Below are 22979 nucleotides of genomic sequence, written 5' to 3'. Positions count from 1 at the left end.
TACTAGCTGGCATCATTTTCGGAAGCTTTCTATGTGCCAGGCATTGTGCTGAAAGTCTTTACATCTAACTTTCCCAACGACCCTGGAAGTGATTCCGTAATTATCTTCATTTTATTACTGAACACACTGAACTCAGGTTAAATAACTTGTTCAAGGTCACGCAGATGCTAAGTGTCAGACTAGGACTTAACCCAGGTTGACTCCAAAGCTCATATTCTGAACCACCAAGCGAAACTATTATTTTAAAGATGACCAAGTCCTGAAAAACTATCTCTGCACCGACCCTCGTCCCAAATGTCAAGCAGGCAGGTATTCCCGGCCCTGACGCGTGCGCAGACTCCACCTACCTCCCCTCCCTTCCTCCCGTCCTCCTCAAATTGCGCAGGCGCGCTCCCCCTCCGAGGCTGCTGGGTGGAGCCAGCGCGGAGGCGGGGCCGGCGTCGGGCGGGGCCGTGGGGAATCGCGTCAGTGCGCCACTGCGCGTGCGCGGGGCCGGAGCCCTGGTCCTCAGAGGAGGCCGGCGATGGCGGCGGCCGGGGGTGCTTCGCCGGAGCCAGCGGCTGCGGAGCAGCCGGCGGAGCTGCCTGCCTCGGTGCGGGCGAGCATCGAGCGGAAGCGGCAGCGGGCGCTGATGCTGCGCCAGGCCCGGCTGGCGGCCCGGCCCTACCCGGGGGCGGCGGCGGCTGCGGCTACCGGAGGTTTGGGCCCTGGGCGGCGCCTGCCGCTTCCCTCTCCTGCGGGCCCGTGCCGCGTCGCGGCTGTGGCGTCTGCGCGCGGACCTTCCCGTCGTCCCAGGGGGGAATGTGCTCCGCGGGCCTTGTGGAAGCGGGCTGTCCAAGAGCCCGGGCGATTCCGCGTAGACCCAGGCCTCCCGGCCCCGGGCCGGCCTCCCTCCCCCGGGCGGTCCCTGCGGTCCCCTGCGTGGGGATGCAGCGCCCTCGCCGCCGGGAGGTGCCGGGCAGTGCCGGCCGGCGCCTCAGCCTGCCTTCCGGTTCTCTTCCCGCAGCGCCCCACGGGCCCCAGGGTGGCCCTTGTACACAGCTCGTGGACTTGTGACTCGTTCAGTAGTAATCCTGCCCCTGCTCCCTCGCCGTGCATTCAGCAGGCGGCGATTGAGTGCATATTCCGTGCTGGCACAGTGCTTGCTCGTGCTGGGCGTCCCGAGGAGCAGCCGGACGTTAGCTACGGCCTTCGTGGGCTGACAGTAGCACCTGGTGTGCTTCACATTTTTCAGATTAGCTAGTTTGATTCTCACAGCTAACGTGGAAAATAATTAGGGCAGAGTTGCATATCCGTGTGTCACTGCGGTGGTAATTGAGGACCGGAAAAGGAAGGGGGTTTGCTCAGGTTCATCCCAGCAAGTGCACAGGCTCATCGCGGCCAGAACTCAGGTCATTGACATTGGGTTCACGGCCTTTCCTTGCCCCCGGCTACCTCTGCTGTACTGGCATCTCTCACCCTTGGGAAGAAAGGCTTTTATTCTTGTGTCTGGATCCTCTTGTCTGAATTTCGTCTTTCCCTTCTCTCAGGGCAGCTCTTAGCTGCCTGTCTGTCATGTATTTGTGTACGTACGTATGCGTATATGTATCTACCTATCATGAAATTCTCCGCTGGGGTCAAGCAGTAATCTCCCTGGAGTACCTAAAATATCGTTAGGTTGACACGCAGTTCTTCAGGATTGCCTCTACGACTTGAGGCACATGTGTTCCTAAAGCTGTATCTTATACTGTGTGAATAGTTGAGCATGGTTCAGAGCTGTGCATGCGCTACCCCTTTTCGTCAGCCAGAAGTAGGGCAGCGTGAGAAGAGTCTGAGACTGGCTGCATGTCTTTATACTCATACTGACACTGATTCTGCAAGTTCCAGCCACCTTTTTTTTTTTTTTTAAAGATTGGCCCTGAGCTAACATCTGTTTCCAATCTTTTTATTTTCTTCTCCCAAAAGCCCCCCAGTACATAGTTGTATATTCTAGTTTTGAGTGCCTCTGGTTGTGCCATTTGGGACACCAGCACAGCATGGCCTGATGAGCGGTGCCACGTCTGGGACCGGGATCCGAACCGATGAAATCCTGGACTGCGGAAGTGGAACATGCAAACTTAACTATGCGGCCACGGGGCAGCCCCTCCAGCCACTTTTACTGGTTCTCATCTTTTCTGCTTTCTAGTGGTTTTCTTTTTTTCCTGTCTCAATTTGAGGCATTCTGGAGTCAGGACTGAAAATTGTTTGTTTGCATTGATTAATTCATATTCATGCTTCCATAATGGTTTCTAGATCTGTACTAAATGGCTGTGGAACAGGGGTGCAAAGTAGAGCATAAACTGGTATTAAACTTCTGATCATGGAAAGCAAGGTAGATTGAATGTTCTGTAAGATTTCTTAGGCAGTTACCCGAGAACTGAACCGTGTTGTAGCATTGCATATGCTTACTGTCTTTGAGAGTTAGGTGGGTGCTGAGATTTTTATCTTTGCAGTACTTTTATTTCAATGTACTGTATAATTTTCATGTTCTGTGTGTGCTGTGACATTTGCCATGCAAAAGACTGAGAAGAACCTGCTTAGAATGTGGTGCTAAGGGTCTGGGGAAACATAGCAGCAGACAGAAATTGGGCTTTGTTTTTGGCATGAGTTAGCATTGTTCAGGATCCTGCTCAAGTTATAGCCTTGACTGCACCAGCTTCTCTTTTTTTCTTGCTGAGGAGGATTAGCCCTGAGCTAACATCTGTGCCAACCTTCCTCTACTTTATATGTGGGTCACTGCCACAGGGCGGATGACGAGTGGTGTAGGTCCACACCTGGGAACCACACCTGGGAACCAAACCTGTGAACTTAGGCTGCCAAAGTGTAGCACGCCAAACTTAACCACTAGGCCACAGGGCCAGCCCCTCCAGCTTTCCTCTTAATTCTCATTGCCCTCACAGTCATTCCGGTCATCTGCTACACTATTCGTGAAGTCAATATTCTGGTAGATTCATTCTCTTTCTATCCATCCAGTGGCTATTCATGGAATGCCTAACTGTTTCTTAGAACTAGAGATAAAAGCACTGTCTATTGGAGGGATAGAGAGAGATGAGCAGGCAATAGAGGGTAGAGTATGAGAACTGCTGTTGACAGTAGAAACAGGCATCTTATCTAATCCCTTTATTTAACAGAGGAAGAAATTGAGGCCAGAGAATGGGAGTAACTTAAGCAAGATGATACATATTAAATTTCTTTTTTTCAAAAATGACTTATAACATGCATTAACATGTAAAATGCACTCGTCTGAATTTTACCTCTGTAAATGCTCATGTGAACACCACTGCGATCAACATAGACACATTTTCAGAACGTTAGAAGGTTCCATAATGGCACTTCCTAGTCAGCTTCCCACACTCAGAAGTTCCTACTGTTCTGACCGTTTGGTTAGGATTATCTTCTTTTGAACTTCCTGTCAATGGAATCGTGCAATGTCTGGCTGCTTCTGCTCGACGTGATATATAAGAGATTCATCCACGTTGTTGCATGTGGTGGTAGTTTGTTTATCTGTAATATTCTTTCATATTGTTAGACCACAGTTTTTCCATTTTCCCTTTGATGGCTATTTGAGTTTGCAGTTTGGGGGCATTATGAAGAAGACCTGTGCGAGCATTCTTGTGTATGTCTTTTGGTGGACATGTGCACTCATCTCTATTGTGTATATGCCTAGAGATGGAATCGCTGGGTCGTAGGGGAGGTGTGTGTTTAGCTTTAGTAGATATTGCCACACAGTGATTGTAGCAGTTTAAAATCTCACCAGCAACATATGAGAGTTCCGGTACTCCACATCCTCACCATTTGATATTGTCAGTCTTTTTTATTTTGGGTATTCTGGTAGGAGTGTAGTGATACTTCATTATGGTTGTAAGTTGTATTTTCCCAATGACTAATGATGGTGAGAACTTTTTCATGTCCTTACTGGCTATTTGGATATCCTCATTTGTGAAATCCCTATTCAGATCTTTTGCTTGTTTTTTTTTTTTTTAATGTTGGGTTGTCTTTCACTGATATATAGGATTTCATTACGTATTCTGGGTATAGTCCTTTGTCAGATAGACATGTTGCAAATAGCTTCTCCCAGTTTGCATCCTGTCTTTTCACTTTCATAATGGTGTCTTGTGATGAACAGAAGTTCTTATTTAATCAAGGACAGTTTAGCAATTTTTTCTCTTATGGTTAGTACTTTTTGTGTCCTGTTTAAGAAATTTTTGGCTACCTGAAGTTCTTGAACTTATTCTCCTATGTTTTCTTCTAGAAGCTATATTGTTTTAACTTTCACATTCAAGACTATGATCCATTTAAAATTTTTTTGTCTATATTATATGAAGTAAGGTCAAAGTTCATTTATTGAAAAGACCGTCTTTTTCTCACTGTTTTGTAGTGGCACCTTTATCATAAATCCCAGCACTATTTATTGAAAAGATTATCTTTTTCCCATTGAATTGCCTTGGAGCCTTTGCTATAAATTAAATGACCAAATATGTGTAGGTCTATTTCAGGACTCTCTCTTCTATTCCATTGGTCTCTTTGTGTCAGTTCCACAATGTCTTTAATTGCTGAAGCTTTACAGTAAATCTTTAAATCTGGCAGTGTAAATCCTCCAATTTTGTTCTTCAAGGTTATCTTGGCTGTTCTACATTCTTTGTATTTACATATACATGTTAGAATCAGCTTTTCTGCTCCTACCTCACCCCCCTCCCTACCGACCCCCACAACCGTTGGGGTTTTGACTGGGATCACATTGAATCTTTAGATAAATTTGGGGAGAATTGACATCTTTACAATATCGAGGCTTCCAGTCTGTACCTGGTGTACTTCTCCATTTATTTAAGTCTTTGATTTCTCTTAGTGGTGTTTTCAGTGTGGAGGTTTTACACCTCTCTTCCTAGGTGTTATTTCTTAATTTTAATTGTAGCTTCTTGTGGCCATCCTACATACGTAATCACATGATCTGTGGCTAAAGACCCTTTTACTTCTTCCCCGCATTTATGCCTGTTGTTTTCTTGCCATGTTACACTAGCTGGGACCTTCAGTGTAACGTTGGATAGAAATGGTAATAGTGCACATCCTTGTCTTGTTTGATATATATGAAATTTGAACAGAGTTCCTGTTTATGCACAAGGGAACATATGGGCTCACCTAGTTCAATTGTTGACCACTTTTTTTTGTTAATGATGCTTTATTTCACCCATTCGTTTCTGTTTGTTTGCTTTTTCCTTCTTCTTCTCTCCTAAGCTCCCCGGTACATAGTTGTATATTTTAGTTGTGAGTGCTTCTGGTTGTGGTATGTGGGATGCCGCTTCATCATGGCCTGATGAGTGGTGCTATGTCTGTGCCCAGATCTGCACTGGCAAAACCCCAGGCTGCTGAAGCGGAGCGCGAGAACTTAACCACTGGGCCACGGGGCCAGCCCCAGTTGTTGACCACTTTTACTTACTTTTTGTAGGTATGGCTAATGTAAAAGCAGCTCCAAAGATAATTGACACAGGAGGAGGCTTCATTCTGGAAGAGGAAGAAGAAGAAGAACATACAATTGAAAAAGTCATTCATCAACCAGGTAAAGTGTGTTTTCGGAAAATTAGTATCTAGATTGATCATTTTGAGTGACACGCATAATTCTTTGCAAGGTGATGTTAAATAATGCCACACTTATTTTAGTCAGTGAGCAGATTAGTTTTATAAGAGTGATAAAGTTTGGCAGCTTTGCTAGCAGATTAAAAATTAAACAGATTAGGCAATGATTAATTTAACTTGTGGTTTGTGTACTTAGGTTGACACTCTCTGTTGTTTTATAATGGCCAGGGACAGCCAATATATTGACTGATAGAATAAACACTCAAAATCATTTTGATAGGTTGAAATGAGGAGCTAGAACCCAAGAGATAAAATTTAGAACATTCTTTTATTTACATTTGGAGGAAAAAGTGGTTTACAAAGTATAAGATAGGGAGACCTGGCATAAAAAGAATATAATATTATTTAAGGTTAAAGTTTTGGTAAATCACTTAGACATATATATTCTCTGGGTGAGGATACTTTCACACTCTTTGAAAAAGATGGTTTTATTTGATCGTAAGTTTTATAGCCAATAGTGTAATATAACAGCTTAAAAAACCCACTCCAGTTTCAGCCGCAGCACCGGAAGTGTTGTGTATTCATCAAGGTTGGCAATAGTCCTGTTCTATTCTGTGTGTGTCTAAACTGTTGTTTTCAGAAGCTGACACTTGAAGGACTAAAATATTTTTCAGTTTGGGTGCCATATTTTAAGAGGAATATGGACATGGACAAGTGTACAGGCCCAAAACAAGGTTGTCAAAATGGACATCTTGAAATTGACATGTGAGGAACAGTTGTCAAAGCCGGTCAGATTTAACTTGAGAACACTTCCAGCTGCCTGCTAATGCAAGAGTCATCGACCTAAACACTGGCTAGGAGAACTTCAGACTTACTGAGAGAGCCAGTTGTGTAGGATCAAGATCTTTAGCGAGGTATTTGAAGTCCTTAAAAATATCTAGCTTTGCCCTACCTGGAGTAGTTTCTTTGCTGGTGTTGAGGATGTGTAGCTAAGGACAGTCTCTCCTCTCCAGAAGTTTACAACCCAGTGGCTGAGACAGATGAAGAGGAGGAAGCTATTGGCTCTGTTGGTAGTCGGTGGGACAGAGGGAGAGAAAAAGTTTCCCATTTGAAAGTGCATTCTGTCTTTTCTCTCCTCTACTGTTGCCTTGTTCTTTACTGCTTTTTTCTGTGTTATGTGTTAGTGCCTGTCTCCCCTGTCTGTGAACACCTGGGACTAATCTCCCTCATACTCTCAGCAGTGCTGTGGTAGGCTGAATAACGGCCCCCAAACATGTCCACATCCTAATCAGCCTGGAACCCGTGAATATCTTACCTTACATAGTCAAAGGGACTTTGCAGATATGATTAAGCTTAAAGACGTAGAGATGGGGAGATACTCTGGATTATCTAGGCAGGCCCAGTGTAATCACAAGGATCCTTAAAAGTAGAAGAGAGAGGCAGAAGGTGCGGGGGATGTATTATGGAAGAAGCCAGAGTGATGTGAGAAGCTGCTGTTGCTGGCTTTGAAGCTGGAGAAAGGAAGTCATGAGTCAGGGGTTGCAGGCAGCCCCCAGAAGCTGGAAATGGCAAGGTCATAGATTTTCCCCTAGAACCTCCAGAAGGGAGGCGGCCCTGCCGACACTTGACTTTAGCCCCCTGAGACCTTTGTCACACTTACAAAGTGGGACCTGTAAGATAATAAACTTGTGTTATTCTAGCCACTAAACTGGTGGCAATTTGTTACGGCAGCAAAACAAGTCTAACACAAGCACCTTAATGTGGTTTGTGTTCAAGTACTTGATGAGTTGGTAGTTTTTTTCCTTTATATTACTTCCTTTTTCTTTTTTCCTCTTAAAAAATGTTTTTAGATAAATATAAGATTAGTTAATCACAGTTTTGTCTTTTATGTAAGTGTATTTGTGTCAGGCATAAAATACCTGCCAGTAAGCTAATAAAATAGAGAAAACTGTATTGTTCTGGTGCCGAAAAGGAAACGTAAAGACTTGCTCTTCCTTCCTTCAGGACCCGTTATGGAGTTTGATTATACGATATGTGAAGAATGTGGTAAAGAGTTTATGGATTCTTACCTGATGAACCACTTTGATTTGGCAACTTGTGACAACTGCAGGTACTTCTTTTATTTCAGACAATGTTCTCAATTGCTCAAGTTTAATGTTTGCATATAGGTTTAGGGCAAAACAATAATTCGATGCATTTGGGTTTAACATTTTCTTAGTAATTATGATTTTTGTCTTGGGAGTTTCCTAAAATTTCTGTGGTTTTTATTTGCCAAAGAAATAACAGGAAGCCTGTGCATATCAAAGTTATGATAGGCCACATTAATAGGAAGGATGCCCCTGCCTCTGCCATAGTCCTTTCCTTTCTGCTGGCCTGGGTGGGTTGGTTGGTTGGTTTGTTTTTACCATCTCTCAGTAGCAGGTTCCTAACCCTGCCCTTCCTCCAGCCCCTGAGGATCTCCCTGTTTCTGACTTACTCCTGTGTGTGTTGACACCTTGGTCAGAGGACTGGGGCCTTCAGTGAGAGGAGGGGGTGAAAGCTGTCCAGCTACTCCTCTGGGATTCCCCAAACGCTTCTTTCCCTTCATTTTTCACTCTCCTGAACAGGCAGGGAAGAGAATAAATGAGGGAAAAATCACATTCTTCTGTCATTCTTTTTCTTCTTCACCTAGACTTTATCTTCTTTTTATATCACCCCAGAATAATCCTTCTCACTCCACGTGGTTCTCCTGTCCCTACTGTTTACCTCAGCCAAGTCCTGTGTTGGGGTCTTTCACACCTCAGATCCTCTCTTGGATTCTTACCTAGCCCTCTTATCTGTTCCCTGTTTCCACTTCTTGTACCTCGAGCCCTAGATCAACTCCTCACCTGCCTGGAGGACCTGCTGTTTCAGAGTTCCTGCTGCAGACATTGGGGGCATCACCATCGACTTGTTGCTGAGTAGGATCTTTAGAAGATAGAATGGGAGATGTCTCTGGTCTCCTGATCAGATCTGTAACTGGAAATGCTCTGGCACCCATTGGAATTATAAATCATCAACTCTATTCCCATCGACACACAATGTCATTGATGTACACAGTAGTTGAGGTCCACAGTATTCTTGTTCTCCTTAAAGTACAGATAGCTTTTGGGAACTGAATTTCCACATATAATCTTTTTTCCATGAGAAAATGGAAGCAACTGATGTATCAATTTAAAGAAAGTTGTGTAGTGGTCTGGAAAAAATATACTTCTTAAATTTAAACATAATTAGGAACACAGCCCTCCATTCTGTTTCCTTTTGACATCTTCAAAGATTATAATTTAGGTACAGTGTAGTTTACCTGTCCCCTCTTTTAGTTTATACTTCCAAATTATTTAACTTTCTTAAAGTTATTCCCAATTTTAAGTCTCTTCTCCCTGCACTATACCTCCTCTTCAGTATTCACCATTTCAGTAAAGGCCAAGTTCATTCATTGGCTGTTTCTCGTCTATCCCATGTTTAATTCCAGGTCCGTTTGTCTGTTCAAATCATATTCTAAACCCATCCACTTTTCACGCTGTGTCCCGCTGCTTACCACCTCACACTAGCCCACCATCAGCTCCTGCCTGGACCACCAGAGTAGTAGTCTTCTAACTGGTCTCCTCCCCCTACTTTTGCACCGTTAGTCTCTCCTGCATATAGCATTTTACTCAAAACTCTTTAATGGTTTCTAATCCATTTAGAATAAAGTTGTCTTCATCATTGCTTACAAGGCCTCTGCTTGTCTCTGACTTTACTTCCCATCACTCCTCACCATCCCTTAAAGCGTTCTAGTCACACTGGCCCTCTAGCTGTGAGCTCCAGTTCCAAAGCACACTCCTGCCCTCAAGTCTTGGCACTTGCTGTTCTCTCTGCTAGGAATGTTCTTTCTCAGCTATTCAGAATGTGCTCTGGCTTCTTAAGGGCCCCACACAAATGTCCCCTCATCAGTGGCCGTCTCTGATTACCCAGTCTATCTGAGAAATTTTTCTTTTTAAAGCTTTTTTTCTTTTAAAGACTGGCACCTGAGCTAACAACCGTTGCCAATCTTTTTTTTTTTTTTTTCCTGCTTTATCTCCCCAAACCCCCCCGTACATAGTTGTATATCTTAGTTGTGGGTCCTTCCAGTTGTGGCATGTGGGACGCCGCCTCAGCGTGACCTGACGAGCAGTGCCATGTCCGTGCCCAGGATCCAAACCCTGGGCCGCCGCAGCGGAGCATGCAAACTTAACCACTCGGCCACGGGGCCGGCCCCTATCTGAGAATTTCTATTCCTTTACCATGCTTTTATTCCTTTATAGCACTTTTATCTGTCATTATGTTTATTTATTGGCTGTCTTCTAACTAGAATGTAAGCTTCATGAAAACAGGCTTTGTTTTATTCTTTGTTGTATTCCTAGTGCCTTGAACAGTAGCTGGCATGTAGATGGAAAACAAATGAATGAGGAGAACTATGTAATTTACTCTGTCTCCATTTTTGCCTTGGGTTCGAAAAAGCTTAGAGCCACCTGGAAATTTGCTGTGTTGGGGCAGTTGGACCTTGCGTATTTATATTCCTTATATCCTGCCCATCCTGATTTTCTGCTTTAATTTATATTTTCTTACTCACTGAGTCTTAGTTCTCATTTATATTTGCTGTACTCTTATAAGTCCTTTCAAATCCTTTATGAAAAGAGGGACTTTAAATAAGTAGAGAAGAAATTCTTCAAATGTGAAATGACGTGGATCTTCTGCTGATATAACTTCTCAGAATAAGTAAAAGAGAAAGTATTTTTTGTTAGAATTTTTGTGCTGCAAATTTGACTAGAATAGGCAGGAAGAGTTGTCAGAAAAGTATTTTATATGTTCCTTTTGGCATGCATGCCCCTAGGTTGTTGGGCTATTTGAAAACTTAGTTTATTTGAAATAACTAACTTATATAATGGGCTTAATTTGTTTTCAGAGATGCTGATGATAAACATAAGCTTATAACTAAAACAGAAGCAAAACAAGAATACCTTCTGAAAGACTGTGATTTAGAAAAAAGAGAACCAGCTCTTAAATTTATTGTGAAGAAGAATCCTCATCATTCACAGTGGGGTGATATGAAACTCTACTTAAAATTACAGGTCTCTAACAAGTTATATTCAGTCATTTTAAACTCTGGGTCAGGTGAAGTTTTAAAAATGAACTCATTATAATTAGTTTTCGCTTACAGAGAGTAAAAAGCTCCCTTTCATTTTGTTGTTTTACATGAGTCATAGTCATACATAATGACATTTAGTAATATGTTTTCTTATTTTGCTTTTTGGTGTGGCACTTTGGAGCAAATATGGCACCATTGGGTGATGTTAGTACAGTTCAGAAACTAAGAGAGCTTGGAGTAAGAGTCGGTCCTCGTTTCCCTGCACATCCATCCACTCTCCAAAGAAAATCTAAAAAACAAGTTGAAGAATTTCACAAATGCCTGAAATCTCACTCCACCTGGGAAATGCTCATCTGGAAGCCTGTCGAGTGCCCGTGTGACTCTAGTGTGTCTCCGAGCAGATCTCCACCCCTCTTGCTGCAGTTGTGTTAGAGGTGTGCTGAGTGTTACCCCCTGAGCGCCTCGGGCGGCCGGAGTGCTCAGGATGCTGCTGAGTCACAAGCAGCCTCCTGTGTCTAGCCCAGAATGGTACACATAATATTCTTTTTGCGCCATTACATAAAAAATATTGGGAGGCATTGCTTTAGAGCACAGTTTGAATTAGAATATATGAGAAAGTACTAGTATCTTCAGATAAAATTAAGAAGCCACATTGTAAAATCAAACACATACTGAATTTCATTAAATATAAGATGCTATCAATTAGAAGATTCATGTGAAAACAATGAATCAGAGAAACAGTTACAGTCAGAGGACAGCTTTCCTCTTTACAATCAAATTCAGCATACATTTCCTGATGGTTTCATAGGTTTGCATAGAGGGATTATTAGAGTTGGTTCTTATCAATATTTAAAATCTTTTAAATTTCAAATATTTATAAAATTGCACTTGAATTAGATCATTCTTTGGTGCCTGTGGAATTAATAATTATAACTTTATAATATTTTACAACTCTGAATCACAACTAATTTAAACATGGATTCTGTGTTGTAGATTGTGAAAAGGTCTCTTGAAGTTTGGGGTAGTCAGGAAGCATTAGAAGAAGCAAAGGAAGTTCGACAGGAAAACCGAGAAAAAATGAAACAGAAGAAGTTTGACAAAAAAGTAAAAGGTAAGAGGCTACATTAATGTGATGGACTGTGTTTTACTGCTGAAAGCCTTTAGCTAAGTTCTTCCTGTTTAAAGATAGGATGTCATCAATAGATTGGAATTTTTTTTTTCATAGATTGAAGAAAAAAAGACTTAGGTTTGCTCTTAGTAGGTTGGCGTTTGAGCTGTCAGTGCAAACCTCACGGTACTGCAATTCTAAGAGGCATGTAAGCGCTCATCCTAAAGTGCATCATAGTTTTATATAGGAACAATGGTAGGATCAGGGATGGATCCCTGGTCAAGGATTTGGCATCAGTTCAATCTTAAATAGGACCAATAATGTTATAAAAAGCAAAGATATCCACCAGCAAACCTCTCCAATTGCTTAAAATGAAAAAATCATGCCTAAGTCTTAGTCATCTAATTTAGCAGTTAGAAGAAACCTTCTAGTGTCAGCTAGTCTAATCACTTTTATTTTATATATGAATAAAAGACAAAGAAAGGTAGAGTGACTCGTTATATAGATAGTTATGAGAGAGTTGGCACTGGAACCAGCCTTTCATGTCTGAAAGTCTGCAAGGTACATTCCTCCTTCTGTCCATACCTCTGTCTATCCACGTGACTATCATTCCTTTGTCCATGTGTCTCTGTATTTATTCGTCTGTGCATCCATCCACGTGCGCCTATGTGCGTAAGTCTGTCCATTCATCCACCCATCCATCAACACATCCACTAATTCCTGAGTGTCAGCTATGTTCCAGGCACTGTGCGAACATCAGTGCTGGAGTCGTAGCTTGTCAGAAGAGAAGGACTGGTACACTTAAAGTCATAATAGCGTGTAGTAAGTATTGTGATAGTGATGGACACAGGGCGCTGCAGGAGCACAAAGAGCACTTTTTCCTATATCACAGAATCCCTAAAAAGAGTCTTAAAAAGTAGGCATGGGTGTTTTTCATAAAGTAACTGTAGAGTGCCAGTGTGGTGTAAAGTATATGTAGGTAGCACCTATTTTATGCATATACAGGGTTCTACATATACTAAATGGATCCATTTAAAAAGAGTGTCTTAACCATAATAAATACTTTCGCTTATGTTTTTAGGATTTAGAAGAGGTTTTGGAGGGTGAAAGAAGATAGCTCAGATGTCTTAACAAATGAAAAACCAAAAAAAAAAGGAAAATTGAGTGTAAGCCTGCCTTGTTTCTTCTTTGTGAGGGGATTTCCCCCCCTTTTCATTACTAAAGTAATTCAGGTGCAGTGAAGAAAAGTTAGAAAACTACAAAGAACTTCTACTCTATGATTCTACTGTAGAGACAATCGATAGTAACATTTTAATGTCTGGTTTTTCAGTTCTTTTCTATGGACAGACCCTTTAGAAATATTTTTTATAAAAATGGAAGTACTGTTGGACATTTTTGAAGGTTATCAAGACAAGCCTGTGATAAACATCTTTATAGGCATCCTTATATAAGTTAGAGTTACTTAAGATATCAATGCCTAACTCAGAGGGTAGGCACACTTTATGTGGAGAGGTTTCCTATAGCAAACTATGCCATAGAAGAGCGTTTCATTGAAGAGTCTTTCCAAAGTGAGCCACTGCTGCACTGCTGCCTTCAAAAATTCTTGCAAGAACCACCTGAGAGGATTTGGAAAGACTTCATTTGAATTTGGTCCTTTTCTTTCATCTTTTTGTTGTTCTACCCCAGCCCTTCCTCTCTTCCAACATCAAGGAAAGCCTTGAAGGATAAAGTAACAAAAAGCATCTTAAGGGTGTGAGAGAAGAGGGCATATTTAGAGGGTCATTCCCTATGAGCCTAGGGTTTCGTTAGCCTCAGCTGCCTGCCCCACCTCAGTACTTCCCCTCTCTGCCGCCGTAAACCACTTTCCTGGTGGCGTTGTGGTACACACACAAATACATGGATAAAAGAACTAGAAACTTGTACCTGCAAAGTGAGGAAACATTTCAAGAAGGAAGGCTATCTGTAATTTTTTATTAGATAGTATTTCTGTAGTTTGGTCAAGACGTCATCTGAAGGTGACTAAATTCCTATGACTTGACTAACAATAAAAGATTATGGCATCTGTTTTATGCTTTTTTCTTTAAAAATTCTATTAAGGGAATATAGATGAAATGTTAGTATGAGTAAAATGTTTCTTTTAAGATTTACACAATTTTTATAGGTATTTTAAAAGAAATATAAACTCAGATATAATTGGCTGTTCTCACTCTACTGTCATGCATCACTTAACGACAGGGATACGTTCTGAGAAATGTGTCGTTAGGCAATTTCATTGTTGCGTGAACCTCAAAGCCTGCACTTACACAAACCTAGATGCTATGGCCTACTGCACACCTCAGCTCTGTGCTACTGATCTTACGGGACCACCAGTGTACATGCGCTTGGTTGTTGACCAAAATGTCGTTATGCGGCACGTGACTGCATTAAATTGCTGCTATTAATCACGAGTTAAGCTACTATAGATTTTCCTCATCCTTGAGGAATTCAAATTTACTCTGAATTTTTTTCTCAGAACTTTTTTTGGAATTTTTTCCACAAGACTGGTTTCTTTAAGTTCATTTCTTGTTGGGATGAAGCATGTCTTTTGAGGAAATTTTTCCCGGTGGTTACATGAGTGGTATATTTTCTAAGTCCCTACAAATTTAAGAATGTTTTTCTGTTTCTTCTGCATGTGAAAACCTGAGTTCTCTCTCAGTTGTATAGACATTACTCCATTGTCTTCTGGTGTGTAATGTGCGAGGTCAAAGCGATGCCTTCTTTAATTATGGCTTCTTCTCGTTGATTTACTTTAGAGGTTGGTGGATATGCTCCTGTCCTCCTGAATAGGCCACAAAGGGCTGAGAGTGGAGGAGACACTGTAGAGAGTAGAAACAAGGAGCTTACTATGCAGTTTGCCCAGAAGGCTCAGGACAGAGGGCAGTAAAAGCAAGTCTAAACGTTTTTTAGTTGAAAAGAAATTGGAACCTGGTTCCTCTTGGTCTTCTGATTTTGATCCACAAAGAAGCTGACACAAAGTTTACTTCTTTATGGAAAGGTAAGAGATTACATTTACCTGCTTTTAGAATATGATCTACTTTAGCAATTTGAGAAAGAATTGATCTTACTATAGAAGAAAATTATCAATAGTGTAAGATATAAAAATATAGACAAGGTGAAAGACAAGAAAGAACTTTCTTGTCAGCAAATTCAAATTGTTCTAGAGCTCTTAGATCCCAGAAGGCAGAAGTAGAGATGACGGCATCGCTGCTGCCCGGTTTACCTGGAGTTCAAAAAATGCACTATGTGTTGGCTTTGATATTGGATGGGAACTTTCCATAGTGCAAATACACAGAACGTCTTGGGTTTGCATGCCTCCTTTCCACAAATAAGGTGGAGATAGGGTTTTTCTTTAAAAGTTATAGGGTAGTCCCCCATATCCAGTGGAAGTCTGAAACCAAGGATAGTACTGAACCCTATCTATACGACGTTTTCTTCCTATACATACATACCATGATAAAGTTTAATTTATAAATTAGGCACGGTAAGAAAGTAACAATAACTGATAATACAATAGAACAATTATAACAGTATTCTGTAATAAAATTTACATGAATGTGGTCTCTCTCTCAAAGTATCTTACTGCATTGTACTCACCCTTCTTGTGATGATGTGAGATGATACAGTGCCTAGGTGATGAGATGAAGTGGGCGGAATGATGTAGGCATCGTGACGTAGCTTTAGGCTACTCTTGACCTTCTGAGGAGATGTCAAGGAGGATGATCCAGCTATGATGATGTCGGTGGTTGAATGTCAAGAGCAGACACTGTTGATGGTTGGGGATCCAACAAAGGGTGATTCACGTCCTGGGAGGGATGGAGGGCCACGGTGCATGAGATTGCATCCTGCTACTCAGCAGCACACAATTTAAAACTTAGAGTTTATTTCTGGAATTTTCCATTTAATATTTTTGGACTGCACTTGACCACTGGTAACTGAAACTGCAGAAATTAAAACCCAGATAAGGGGGAACTACCGTACTCAGCTTTCTCTTAGTACTGGTAGAGGTTTAGCCTTCTAAAAAAACGGAAAATTAATCTTCATTGTTTGTTACTCTGCACTTTTCCCACCAAAAGAAGTGGGTAAGAAAATCCTATTTTGGGGGCCCTTCTGAGTTTGTGGACATTTCACGTCCTGGGCCTGTGGTTGTATTTATGACTGTTTTCAGGCTTCTCTCGGAGAGTGTGAAGGACACAGCTTCCTGTTGCTCTGCTTCAGTTTATGGAGGACAAAGTCAGAGCAAAGCATCACGTGTTCCTTTGTCATTTCCTTGTGACTTTTCCTGTGTCACACTGCCCGCCCTCCCATCAGGTATTTAGGGGCATCTGGTCTCCCTCAGCTAGTTCTCTGATAAGTTTACCTCATGAGCAGCATTGGGCTTCTGTGAATACAGGCTGCCTCTTTTGCAAAATGAAGATATTAAGCCAAATAAAGTGCAAGTTTTAGAGGGTATAAAATAAATTTTTCACTGAAACACAAGGATTTACGGGAAATTTTTTTTTTAATTCTTAACTTCTTTGGGTAAAAGGTATAAGCAGTCTCTAAAGATATCGTTAGCAAGACTGGTTGCCATGAACATTGTTACAAATTTCCAGGAGAGGCAGTCCCCAGCTTTCCGGGTTGTGAAATTCTCGGCTAGTGGGGCTCGGAGGATGTAACACGGTGGCCCACTCTTTGGCTCTCTGGCTTCAGGGCCGCTTGGCTCCACCCTCCCAGCCCAGGGCTTCCTCAGCTCTCCAGGGCCTGTCACCCTTTCTTCCACTCCTCTGAAGTCTCTGACCTTTCTGCCTTCCTCTTCTCATTCTTAGCAGTAGGTAGTTGATCTCTACTTTACAGTTTTAAGTGCTTAAATGAAGTAATGTGAAAAACTTTTTAATCTTTATTTAAACAAATCTGTGATTTCACCAGATGTTGACATTTTGCCAGTTTGCTTTTCTCTCATTCATACACACGTTTTGCTGCAGCATTTAAAGTTAACATTGCAAACATTGTGATTCTTATCAATACTTCATGTTCTCTCCTAAAAACAATGACATTCTTCTACATAACTAAAAGACGATGACACTCGATAAATTTAACATTCCTGTAATGCTGTTATCTAGTATATAATCTATATTTATCTTTCCCCACTTGTTCCAGTGTCCTTTATTAGTTGTTGGATCCAGGGGCCAGTCAAGGATGATGCGTATCTCGCCTCTTCTTCTTTAGCCTTTTTATCTTTCATGATGTTGGCATTTTTGAAGAGTCCAGGCCACCTGTTTTGCGGGACGTCCTTCCATTTGGATTTATTAGCAGCTTTTTTCCTCACGATTAGATTCAGGTCAGACATCTGTGGTAGGAATACTTGCTGGTGGTGTGTCCGAGTGCGTCATGTCAGGAGACACGGGTGTCAGTTCTCCTCTGAGAGACAGTCCATTTGACTGCTTCATTAAGGCCGTGTCCGCCACATTTCTCCGTCGTAAAGGAACCCTCTTCCCTTTGTAATAAGATGTCTGTGGGGCGACGCGGACACAACGTGAACATCTCATTTCTTAAGTTTCACTCAGTGGTTTTAGCACACCAGGGTGATTCTTGCCTGAGTCACTTCTTATTGGGGTGGATTAAATGGCGATTTCCTATTTCTGTTATTCTTTCTACAATTATTTGGCTTCTTTTGGAAAGAAGTTCCTTTTTTAGTACCATCTGGATTCATGGCTTCTACACAAATCACTTCCAGTCCATTCCTGTCATTATTCATTTTGATGCTCAAATTGTCCCAAATTTGGCCAGTTGAAGCCCCTTCAAACTTGCTCCTGTCTTTTTTAAGTTTTTATTTGGAAATAATTTCAAATTTACATAAAATTGCAAGGATGAGAATAGTACAAAGGACACTCATATATCCTCTACTCAGATTTACTTAACACTTTCTGCTGTTTGCATTCTTTCTCTCTCTGTATACGCACACACGCATTTTTTTCTGGACTGTTTAAGAGTAGGTTGCATACATCATCACCTTTGCCCCTAAATACTACAGTGTATGTTTCCTAAGAATAGGAATATTCTCTTACAAAACCGAAGTATAATACTCATCTTTTTATCTAATCTGTCATCCATATTTTAGTTTTGTTAGTTGATTTAGTAATGCCCTGTATAGTTTTTCATTCTAGTATAGGATCCAGTTCAGGATCAGGTATTGGCTTTAGGTACCAAGTCTTTCTAAATTTCTTTCTTCTGGAATATTTTCACAGCCGTTATCTTTTATGACATAGACATTTTTGAAGAAGTCTCTTTCCTTCCTCTGCCCTGCCCTTTTAGAAGTGTTTTTTCATTTGGGGCTTTTCTGATGTTTCCTGATGGTTGGGTTCAGGTTATGCATTTCAGGCCAGGGATGGTGCATAATTGATGTGTCTCAGGGCATCACATCTGGAGGCATACGATGTCCATCGGCCCTCAATGGTGATGTTATTTTTGATTTGATAAGCGAAAAAAAATTGTAAGACCATGCACATATCTTGCTTCTCGTTAACACTTCTCCCTAGATTTAGCCTCCATCTGTGGGTGGTTCTTGTCTGAACCAGTCTTTAGTATGATGGTTGCAAAACTTGTTTTCTAACTTCATTGTTCCCTCTGCATTTAACCTTTGGGAAGTTAGCGTTCTTCAATATCCTTTTCCCCCATTTGTTTAGTATTGGTATGCATGAATTCATTCCTGTTCTTCTCAATGGCTTTTGGTTCATTTCTGTCCTTAATTATTTTGGCACTCAACTTGCCTCATATTTGGGCCAACAGGAATTTCTTCAAGCTACCTCTGATGGCTTTTTGACATGTCATTCATTGAGCACTCCTTTCTGCTTTCTAGCACAAACACACGTATGTCTATATTTTTGTCTTCATATATATATATATATGTAAATTAAAACCTTGAGTTCACACTGATATACCCAGTTCTAACCCCAAATTTTAGGGTTTCTTCTAGTTTTCTCCCTTTCCTTATTTGTAACTCTCTTCCCTGACAGAAACCTGATTCCCATGATGTTTAGTGTAGTTATGTGCTGAGTGCCCCTGGATGCGACTGATTTCCCATCAGGTCGCTGCCTCCTCTGCAGGGACACCCTTTTTACCCTTCTTGGGCTCCCCGTGCCTACCACGGGTGCCTGCTTTATTATGGCTTTAGGACTGGATTGTTTAGGAAGGGAAAGAAGGGCAAGAAAATGACAAACATCAGTGTTTTTAATAATTCCTTTCTAGCACAAGTTTTTCCAGGAGTGTCTAAAATAGTAAAGATTTGGCTTTACTCTTGACTAACTGAAGGATGGGAAGAAAAAGAGATAAAGTCTGTACAAAACCTATGTTCATTTATGACCAGCTATGGCTAGTGAGCTAGATTTTTTAGAGCATTCTTTTAGTGTTAAGAAAATAATTTTCTTCTCTCTCTTGCTAAGTTTGCAAAATGCTCACATTCGGCAGTGGTTAGCTTAGCAGTGACTGAGATGCAGTCAGATTTTGAGAGATGTTCTCAGTGGGGCAGTTGTGGTCAGGATACCTTACATCTGAACAAAATTGAAAAGTAGGTATTAGAACTCAAACAGGAGACATCTTCCTGTCATTATCTGAAACCATGAGGCATCTGTGCAGTTCTGGTCAGCGTATCATTTATGGCTTATTTAGAACATGTCCTAAGGTAAAATAAAACAATAAAAGGCATTCCAGATATGTCTAGAAAAATTAGAGTTCTTCAGAATACGAGAGGCTATAGGAATAAAGACTAGAGTTTGGATAAACGTCATTTTCCCCCTAGGTTGGAAACTGTCTAGAGGTGTACACATGAAAATAAAAGATAAAGTGCTTTTCGTACTGGAGGGATGAACAGGCAGCACGCTCAGTGACTGAGAACAGGGACCTGAGCTCCACTGTGCCTGTGACACCAACTGCTTGACCTTAGGCACAACTTAAGTAACTTCTCTGTGCCTTAGTTTTCTCGCCTGTCATTGTACTTATCTCAGAGTTGTGAGGATTAACTGTGTTTATATACAAAGTGCTTAGTACAGTGCCTGACACATACCCTAGTGTGTGTGTTTATCCTCTTGATGTAATACAGGCTGAAAATACAAAGACTCAAGCAGCATTTGGTACTACTCATCATAGATCTAAAATGGATAAAAGAAAACGTGTGATTACTTGGTATACATTGATTTTTATGGTTGAGATTATAGAAGTAATTGTCATACTCTCCCTTAGGTAGTCAAAGACAGTGCTGGGCTCCATGGATCACTGGTCAGAATAGAAAAATGTAAATAATTAGTGTTGCTTTTTACTCAAACTAGAAACTGAGAAGTTATTAGCTTGTTAATTTCCAATTAACACTAAGGATTTGGTTTCTTCAGATAATATGCAATGTGAAGTTTTAAAATGTGATTACTCAGTTGCTTTTCAAAGCATCCAACATAATTCTCTTCTTTGTAAGATGCTATTTTAACATGATGTAGTGGGAAAAGTTCTAAACATTGGAAATGAATGGCCTGGGTTCACATTCTATTTCTGCTCAGTTTCCCTTGCTACAAAATAAAAGGAAGTAAAATAAAACTCTGGTTCTTTCCAGCTCTTAGTAGTAGGTGAGTCTTATATTTAGGTTGTGCCTTGCAATAATCATTAGCACCCCCTCTCCTAGAAGAGTGCTCCCATTTTATAGGATAAGGAATAGACTTAAGGGCAGTTGCACAAGCACTTTTTCTAAGATGAAACATCAGTACAGTTAAGAGTACTTGGCTTTCTAGTTTTCTTGCAAGCAAAGCTTTACTTGCCTCTTGTAGAAGTACTTCCTGACTTATTTGGAACTTAAAAATGCTCCTTGTCTTCAGTCATCCAGCTGACTCCCCTCTCCTCCTGTGGCATCCCGTTTTCCATGGTCAGCTGCTGGAACAAACCCTGTTCTTTTACTCATGTGAACTTGGCTTTTCGCTATCCCTCTAACTCACATACCCAATATTTCTGAATCCCCCATTTCACACGACTCCAACAATTGACATGAATGATGTCACAGGCCAAACTGGTAAGGTAAGAAAGTACGCTCGCCAAGTATGTATAATCAGTTTTGATTTGTTATAAAATTAAGGTATAAACCATATTTGGTTTAAACACACAACACACACAGCTGAAAGGCTGATGGATTTTTGGATTCAGCCAAATAGCACCACTGAAACTGGCTTTTATTTTTTTTCTTAGAATTACGGCGAGCAGTCAGAAGCAGTGTGTGGAAAAGGGAAACAGTTGCTCATCAACATGAGTACGGACCAGAAGAAAACATAGAAGATGACATGTATCGGAAGACTTGTACTGTGTGTGGCCATGAACTGACATATGAGAAAATGTGACTTTTACTTAAGCGATCTGTTTTACAGTGTTTTGTATTTAAATAAGGGAAGTTTAGATTGGTCCTGTTCAAAGTTAACCAAAATGTAACATGTCCATAGATGAATGAAACCCTTGTATAAATAATGCTTCAGTAATATCTATGTGGTGGCTTGGGAGCAAGTTTAAGTCCGGCAGGTCAGGTGTGGATAAAATACTGGGTCTGTGATCGTTTTTTTTTCTACAACAGGGATGGAAGCTGAGTGGTAGAGTAGGTTCAAAAGTGTTAGGTCAGAGCCAAAGTTGAGAACTAAGAAACCAAGGCAAACCCTACACTGAGGCAGGAGGAAGAGCTTGTAATCAAGGCAAAAGCTGGCTGAACTGGATTCTCACCCCAAGAACCAACAGGGATGGTGGCAGACCACTGCACCCCAGGGGCTGGGCCACGTCTCCAAGTCAGGGAGCTACTGCTGGGACAAATCCTGACCAACAGTAGGACTAAACAATGAGCTGTGGGAGCCTGACCCTAACATTAATGTCTAGATAGCTCTCTTCAAAGACGGATTCAAGTGGAAACCAGCTATACTGTTTGTGGATCAAAGGTGCTGACAGTAGGTTTATCATAACCTGCTGTCGTTTCCTGAGCACTTACCTTGTGCCAGGCGAGCACTGTGCTGAGTGCCTTCCAGGTATTCTCATTTAATCCTGGGAGGGAGGGCCACTCGCTTCTGTGCTTATTTAGCACTTCTAAAGGAAGTGAGAACCTACAACCTGACATCATCCAGACATCTGGATCAAATTGAGCTAGCCAAATTTTCCCCTATCTTGTCAAAAGGATCACAAGGTAGTCACAGCTAGTAAGAGGATTTGATCCCATGAGCTTGATTATAGGGTCTATGCATTTTTTTTTGGACAAAAACAAATTCAAGTTAAAGTGGATATTTTCAAGTTGTTCTTTGACATGACTTCTTATCCTACTGCTACAAATAGAAGAAAGAGGAAGTGTATACATTTTTCTTTCTAGATCGATCAGCTCTTGGAGTTTATGCTTGAAGAAAGGTGAACGTCAAAACAAGTCAAACCCAAATAGGCTTGAGACTATAATTACTAATTGTTCTCTGTAGGAGTATTCAATACAGAAATGCTTAATCTATTTATCGTGTGTTGGTTTATTTAATGTGCTATGCTCAATACTGCAGCTCAGTAAAAACTGATCGGAATGGGCAGCACCACCTTCCTGGGACAAAAAAAAGCTTCCAGCTTGGTGATAACAGAGTAACTAGGGGTTCAGCTGCTGACAACAGCATTACTGCACTGGGAGATAACGAGCCCTTGAGCCACATGGATCTAGGTTCAAATTCCACTTCCTAGCTGTGGACCTTGGGTGAGTTACTCCATGGGCCTGTTTCATCTGTCAGATGTGCATAATAATCCATTTCTCAAAGGACTGTTGTGAGAATTAAGTACGGTGAATTTGTAGCAGCTGGCATGTAACAGCCACTCGATAGCATGTTATTATCCAGATCACTATAGTTACAGACTTGCCTAGCTGACATATGCTTCTCTTCACTCTTCACCGTCATCAATTTGAGACAGTCCTGGTACCCAGATATCACTGACAGCCAAATCTGCTCTACCCTCTTTCCTCATCCTTCATTTTCAGGTATAATTATAGATTAGTAAGTTATACAAATCACTACTAAATACTTTCCAGGAAAAGCAAGCAAACTTATCTTCATGTGAACTGCTGTCTGAAGAATTCCTGGAAGGGAGATTTAGGATCAAGGAAAACAA

At 41.3% G+C, this 22979-nt stretch overlaps 1 protein-coding gene across 10 annotated transcripts; it reads left to right on the top strand.

Moving 5' to 3' along the window:
• Positions 1–430: 430 nt before the first annotated feature.
• On the top strand, positions 431–22338 carry XPA (XPA, DNA damage recognition and repair factor). 10 transcript variants are annotated; one of them, XR_011432446.1, is made up of 8 exons: positions 431–698; positions 5462–5572; positions 7594–7699; positions 10532–10697; positions 11708–11825; positions 12904–12988; positions 14615–14856; positions 21060–22338. XR_011432446.1 is itself a non-coding variant. In XM_023629712.2 (6 exons), exons 1-6 carry the CDS (start codon positions 524–526, stop codon positions 21206–21208), a joined length of 825 nt encoding a protein of 274 aa, XP_023485480.1. In that variant the 5' UTR covers positions 431–523; the 3' UTR covers positions 21209–22338. The 10 variants fall into 10 exon arrangements, 1 of the variants encoding a protein (XP_023485480.1); XR_011432439.1 differs by having other exon boundaries at positions 461–1391; positions 10532–11148; XR_011432441.1 differs by lacking the exon at positions 12904–12988 and adding an exon at positions 6264–6503 and having other exon boundaries at positions 461–1391; positions 10532–11242.
• The last annotated feature ends 641 nt before the right edge of the window (positions 22339–22979 follow it).

The sequence above is a fragment of the Equus caballus genome, chromosome 25 (assembly GCF_041296265.1).
Source record: "Equus caballus isolate H_3958 breed thoroughbred chromosome 25, TB-T2T, whole genome shotgun sequence".
Classification (NCBI taxonomy): domain Eukaryota; kingdom Metazoa; phylum Chordata; class Mammalia; order Perissodactyla; family Equidae; genus Equus; species Equus caballus.
Note: the sequence above shows the minus strand (reverse complement) of the source record. Positions and strands in the feature narration are given on the sequence as shown.